The sequence below is a fragment of the Dicentrarchus labrax genome, unplaced genomic scaffold, assembly GCF_905237075.1.
Source record: "Dicentrarchus labrax unplaced genomic scaffold, dlabrax2021, whole genome shotgun sequence".
Lineage (NCBI taxonomy): Eukaryota > Metazoa > Chordata > Actinopteri > Moronidae > Dicentrarchus > Dicentrarchus labrax.
The window spans coordinates 17,404,980-17,411,287 of NW_026136712.1; the positions used below are offsets into that span (position 1 = coordinate 17,404,980).

The 6,308-nt window shown below is 42.5% G+C and overlaps 1 protein-coding gene across 5 annotated transcripts; it reads right to left on the minus strand.

The window, feature by feature from the left end:
- Positions 1–429: 429 nt before the first annotated feature.
- On the minus strand, positions 430–5,386 carry srsf2a (serine and arginine rich splicing factor 2a). Of its 5 annotated transcripts, none has more exons than XM_051418733.1 (4): positions 4,213–5,386; positions 2,603–2,958; positions 1,486–1,578; positions 430–938 (listed from the first exon to the last, which is right to left on the minus strand). In XM_051418733.1, exons 1-2 carry the CDS (start codon positions 4,545–4,547, stop codon positions 2,628–2,630), a joined length of 666 nt encoding a protein of 221 aa, XP_051274693.1. In that variant the 5' UTR covers positions 4,548–5,386; the 3' UTR covers positions 430–938; positions 1,486–1,578; positions 2,603–2,627. The 5 variants fall into 5 exon arrangements, with proteins under 5 accessions (XP_051274693.1, XP_051274690.1, XP_051274689.1 ...); XM_051418730.1 differs by having other exon boundaries at positions 4,192–5,386; XM_051418729.1 differs by having other exon boundaries at positions 1,486–2,191; positions 4,192–5,386.
- Positions 5,387–6,308: the final 922 nt, after the last annotated feature.

Here is a 6,308-nt window from a genome sequence, read left to right on the forward strand (position 1 = left end):
CTTTTTTTGGGCCGTTTCTGGGATTGTTGCAGCCTAAAATGTCTGATTTCATGGCAACTTTTACTAAAAGAACAATTAACAATTGAACCTCAGGAGAAAATGAAAATAGCAAAATTGTGGCCAGCATGCTTTTTTTTTTTTGCATAATAAATTTAGAAATCGAAAGCAATTTGCTCCAGTGGGAATAAATTAAAGTTTGCACACATTTAGAAACAAGGAAGTGAGTTTATGAACTACAATTATTTGCCAAATTTGTGGAAAAGTGTCAATGATTGAAGAAAATTTCAAAGACGGTTGGTTGAAATTGTTTTAACTGTTTTGATCTTAACTTCCTTTTCCAGTGAACCGCCGGCGAGTTAAAGTCCCCTTTTTTACGGCGCGTATAAAGAGCGAATTGTCCAGACGACACCATTAAATTCACACTGGCAATTTATTTACGACAAAGATGTTTTATTCGCATTCACCTGAAGCAATTACAAGACAATTGAGGGATTTCACAGAGGAATGCAATACACACACACACACACACACCACAACAAAAAGAAAATGATTCACTGGGCAGCGTTGACCGCCCGTTAAACCCTTCACTAAAGGAGTCACACTGGACCCATTTTCAAAAAAAGCGAGCAAAAACCAGTTATGAACAGTGGATTAAAACCACAAGAGGGGGAAAAGGGAGAGGAGGGAGAATAAAGAGAAAAAAGGAAGGAAGGAGAGAATCTGTACAGCACATGGAGGGAAGGAAGAGGTCACAAGACAGGAGAAGGATGGTTGATCTGCCACACCTGTGAGCTTACAAACCGGCAAACGGCAGCGGAGGGTCGAGCCCCGGAACAGCGCCGGGCACTCAGCACCGCAACACGCCACACCATGTCACCACCGCACTGCACCGCATCTTAACAGCTAACCAGCATTACTCAACTGCTACACAACTGCGCCTAGTGCACAAAAGATACACAAGAAAGAGGGTTAGAGTCATAGGAAAGCAACTTTAAACTAGACAGAAAAAAAAAAAAAAAAAAAGGTTTGACAGAAAAGAAAAATGCCGGATTAGGAAGTGGCACTGCGATACTTTAATGTTTTGCTTTTATGTCACTAAACAGTAAGCCATTTTTTTTTTGTTCCAATAAGAGTGTATATAACATATCTGTGAAAGGATCTGAACATCCAACATGACACCCTTTACTACATCAACTCTGCAAATAAAACTCTTTCATATCCATCTAGAAAGAGTTAAACAAAGAAATCTACTTTAATTTAAAAAAAAAAAAAAAAATATTAACAAGTACAAATTTAATCAAAATGCAAAGACCCCAAATTTAATGAGAAAACAAAACAAACAAAACAAAAAAAACACCTTAGAAATTATTTTCAATATTGTGGAATTTACAAACAATGATCACATCAATGTTACAGAATTTTGTTTTAGGCAAATTAAAGGTCAAATGAAAACATTGAAAACATTTTAGACCAAGCTCCAATAACCTTTCAGTCTGCATTCAGTGGTAATAGTGGAGTCCCCTTGCTCAATGTGAGACTCTTCCTGATGTCCTCAGCAAAGGCTCAATCATCTGAGATCTGGAAGGAAAAGACAGGAACGAGTTGACAAGAGCAAAAAACAAAAACAACAAACATCTGAACTCCTGAAGCTACGACTGAATATTTAAATACAGTACTGATCTGATCTTTCCCCTGATGCTAACATTTATCAAACTGCCCCCCCTTTTTTTTTTTTTTTTACACCTAACATTTCTATAAATCTTCACATTTTGTTTACACACCTTTCTTGGCCCCCCCCTCCAAAAATAAAACTATGTCTAACTACGACTCTTACACTCGGGCATATGTTGAAAAACAAACCTCGGGGTCGGTTCCCTTTGTGAGAGGCGGAGGAGACCACAGGCACAGGTGGGAAAACAGTGCTCAGTGCATCTGCCCGTGATCCCCCGTGAACGTACCTCACCACACCACCACCTCATACACCAACTGACAGCCCGAACCACTGCCATTGACGACCTGCTCCATAGCAACCACCGTTGCCTTGGTGACCTGCTCCTTAGCAACTGCCATCGCTCTCAGCAACAAGGCAGGTCACACTGGGCGGGGTCACACACTAACTGCTCTCACACTGCCACACCCCCATCCTCCTCCTCCTCCTCCTCCTCCTCCCTTTGCAAACAGGACTCCGCAGCTTGGAGGAAAGAATTCCACATTTAGGTGAACGTTTTGAGTGAAGCACCCCACGTCCCTCCCATGCAACACTCACATGAGTACAAATGTGATTAATACCCAGTTTTTAAATATATATATATGAGATACACTAGGTCACATCAACCCACATCTGCTGTTGCCTGTGTGTGCTTTAGATTGGCTGAGCAATACAAGCAAAGTAAAGCATACACAGAACTAAGGACCGTAAACGACATCAGTCCTTATTTTACTTTCTCAAAACACATTACGGATTCTGCAGACTTTGTTGCTTGTGTGCAAACGACTGATGTAGCATCAAGGCTGCAGAATACCGACCCAAGTGATGACACAAAGCCACCTCCGGTATAATATTTTAAACAATATAATATAATCCACCCTTTCCCCTGAATACCGTCATATTGTGTCCAAGCTTTGGGTTAACACTCTGCTCCGTTGTCCTCTGGAGATTTGGGCCTACTCTTGGATTTGGACCTGGACCTGGATTTGGACCCTCTGTTGGAAGGCGGGGTTCGACTCCTCGACTTGGACCTGGACCGGGATCTAGACCTGGAGGGAGACTTCGACTTGCTCCGTCTGGGGGTTCTGGACTTGGACTTGGACTTGGACCTGGACCTGGACCTGGATCTGGATCTGGAGTAGGAGCGGGACCTGGAGCGGCTGTAGTGGTGGCGGCTCCTGGATCGGGAACGGCTTCTGCTCTTGGAGCGGCTGCGGCTACGTCTGCGACGCCGAGGACTGGCTGAACGACTTTATGTTATGGAGAGAAGCACTTCAGTAAAACAGCCAAATAAATCTACAATAAGATAAAATTGACAAATAAAACAACCTACAAACGACACGTTGGTCTTAATGAACATGTCACTGATCTGTAGGGCTGAACAATTAATCTAAATATTATTAAAATCACAATATGCAAATCACAGAAGCTGCAATGTTTTGATAAAAAGGTCAAATGTGTGAGAAAACAGAATTATAGTTAAAATTTCACATCATGATTTAATAACTTTTTAAAGTTATGACACATTTAACTCTTTGTAGTGATGCAGGGTTTATGATGATGTTTACTACAGTTTTCCTCTAACTGACATTAATCTGGTCACAACCTTTAGGCAACAGCCCAAATAAAGTTTATTTTACAGAAGATTAATCTAGAAAGTTAAAGTGTTTGTTGGGATGTTGATTTTACACTTTCACTTCCTATTAGATTATTTATGAATACAATTTACATTGCTGTGTGCAATGTAGGAGGAAGAGATCTGAGTGAGTGAGGGGCTGAAATACAAAATGTTCCAGGACAATACAGATTTTTTTTCCAGGATATTTGGTCATTTGAATCAATTTCCAACTGTTTCCATTACGGGAAAACTAGTCTCTAAGTTTCCAGGACATGTGGGAACCCTGCCTATTGAACTGTCATGAAAATAATCTATATAATAAAAACCACTGCTGCAACACTACACAGAATCCTTTGCAAAATAAGGTGCAGTTTTATATAATTACTAGATTAAGATGATACCTGCACCCTTAAACCGAAAGTGAAACAATAATGCTACATTAAGGCTGCATGATAGGGTAAAAACACCATATTGTGAGTATTTTGACAGATATTGAGAGTCAGGATTAAGTGGGAATGATCAGTTTTGCATCACAAATTAAGTTTACACTACTAAAATTGGGACGTAAAACATGTTTTCTTAAATGTATATTATTGTATAACCGTATAATTCTGTTCACACATTTTACCTTACATTACAGCTCCTGCAATTTGCATATTACTCATATCCATATTGTGATTTCGATAATATTTGGATTAACTGTGCAGCCCCATGCTGTTTAGATAATATATAAATAAAGGAAAACGAGCAGAAAACAACAACTACTTTCGTTTTGTACCCGTTAGCTACACCATGTGCCAATTCTTTAACAAAACTATTAATATGAGAGTAATAATCAGCAGCATTAACGGTAACGTTAAGCTACCTCCTGCTCCTCCGTCCGTACCCTCCGTATCTGCGTTGCGGAGCCCCTCTCCGGCTGTACATGGAGTCCGGAGGTCGGCCGTAGCGGGCCATCTGCACCCGGAGCTCCCGCCCGTCGAGCAGCGCGCCGTCCATAGCGTCCATGGCGTCCTCGGCGTCGCGCTTGTCGAGGAACCGCACGAAGGCGAACCCGCGGCTCTCCTTGGTGTACCTGTCCCGGGGGATATACACATCCCCCACACGGCCGTACTTCTCGAAAACTCGGCGCAGAGTCTCCGGCGAAGTTCGGTAAGTCAGGTTATCCACTTTGAGGGAGGTCATCCCCTCAACGTCTGGCGGCGGCCTTCCGTAGCTCATTCTCTACCGTCTCTAAGCAACAGAGCCGCCCGGTTAAAAACGAATATCGCACGGCCTTTCCGTTAGCTAAAATGGCTACCGATGGTTTACAAATCTCCAGTTGGTGTTTTAAACTCAAAATCGGGCTGATTTTTGTAATTGTTTATCCCTGAACGTCGTTCCTATCGCGCTGCTTTCACGTGAAATGGCGGCAATAAAGCTTCCTTCCCCTCCTCTGTGCGCCCATGTTGGCCTCCTCTGATTGGCTGCCTGACTGTTCACCGACCGTTACACCGACCGTTACACCAACCGTTACACCGCCCTCTGGCGACGCGGAGTCGCTAGTAACGGCCATAACGGACCGTTATTCTGCGTTCGTTGTTGTGATTTCTATGACCCTAATTATTGCGGAAAAAACAGCTTTTTTTTTACTGTCTTCTACACTCATGTCCGGAGGGTAAATGTCGGTTCAGGCTCCGTGTGAACTCCACACCGGGGGACCGTCCTCTCTGCACTGCAGTCAGCCACATAGATGTAGAAACATAGAGCGTCTGAGCGGTCGCCATATTGCAGAGGTCAAAATCCGCCAGTTAATAATAGAGTTCACTACAAACTGTAACTCTAAACCGATTTACATGAAATTTGGTTTGTTATTAAGAAACTGAACCGGATGCTGACTACTTGTTAATCAATTCAGTTACTTTACACCAATAAAATTACCTTCTGAATAGCCTAAAGTTCCACTGGGGCATGCAAGCTTATGGTATTGTTATTGTTTACATTTATTTACAAATGCAGCTATCTATATCAACTGTATTGTTATAAAGCTTCCTGGTTGCTTGTTTTGTGAAATGTAAAATGTGTCAATAACAAACAACATTTCATGAAAACAGCTTCAGATTTAGGCGAGTTGTCGATTTTGTAGTGAAGTGTGAATCTCTCGACCTTCCCAATATGGCGGCCGCGCAGACGCATATATATATATATATATATTTATATATATAGGCGCCGCATTGGCCGCTTCGGCCTGTTGCTGGGATACGTCAATGTCGCCGCCATATTGGAACGGTCAAGACTGGCTTGTAAACGAATACAAGTAAACCAGAGAGCTGCGGGTTTTCTGGATAAAAAAAACACCATAACCTTTACATTTTTTAACACTAACATGCTTACTATAAATATTTATAACAATTATTTATTTTCCAACACGTAAGCAAATTCATGTAAGCCTACGTACATTCCTCTGTTGAGCGTCTCGTCGTTATTAGGCCTGTAACATATTAACTATCGAGATTCTAAGTAAAAAATATAAACTATAATATGCATATAAAAACGACTCAATGAAATCGGTTGAGAAATTGTAACATTATGGTGTTTTTTATCCATAAAAACCGCAGCTTCCCCCCCGGTTTACTCCTATTGGTTTTACAGGCCACCGCCCGCTCCAACATGGCGGCGACGTCAACGTACGCTCCAATGCGGCGTCTCTCTCTCTCCCCCTCTCTCTCTGTGTGTGTGTGTGTGTGTGTCTACGGTCAGCGCTGCTCGTACATTTGGCGTAGGAAGGTCACGTTACAAAGCGGCAGTCGCTGCTGCTGGAGAGAGGAGGACTGCGCAAAAAAAAAAAAAAAAAACCAAACACCCCACCACGGCCCGGATTTATGCCCGACTGACGTCATGTGGAGCCACAGTCCTCTTTGACAGGATCCAGCACCGACGAGCACCGGCGGGAAGAGAGGGGGAGAGAGAGAGAGAGAGAGAGAGAGAGAGAGGCGGTGGGAT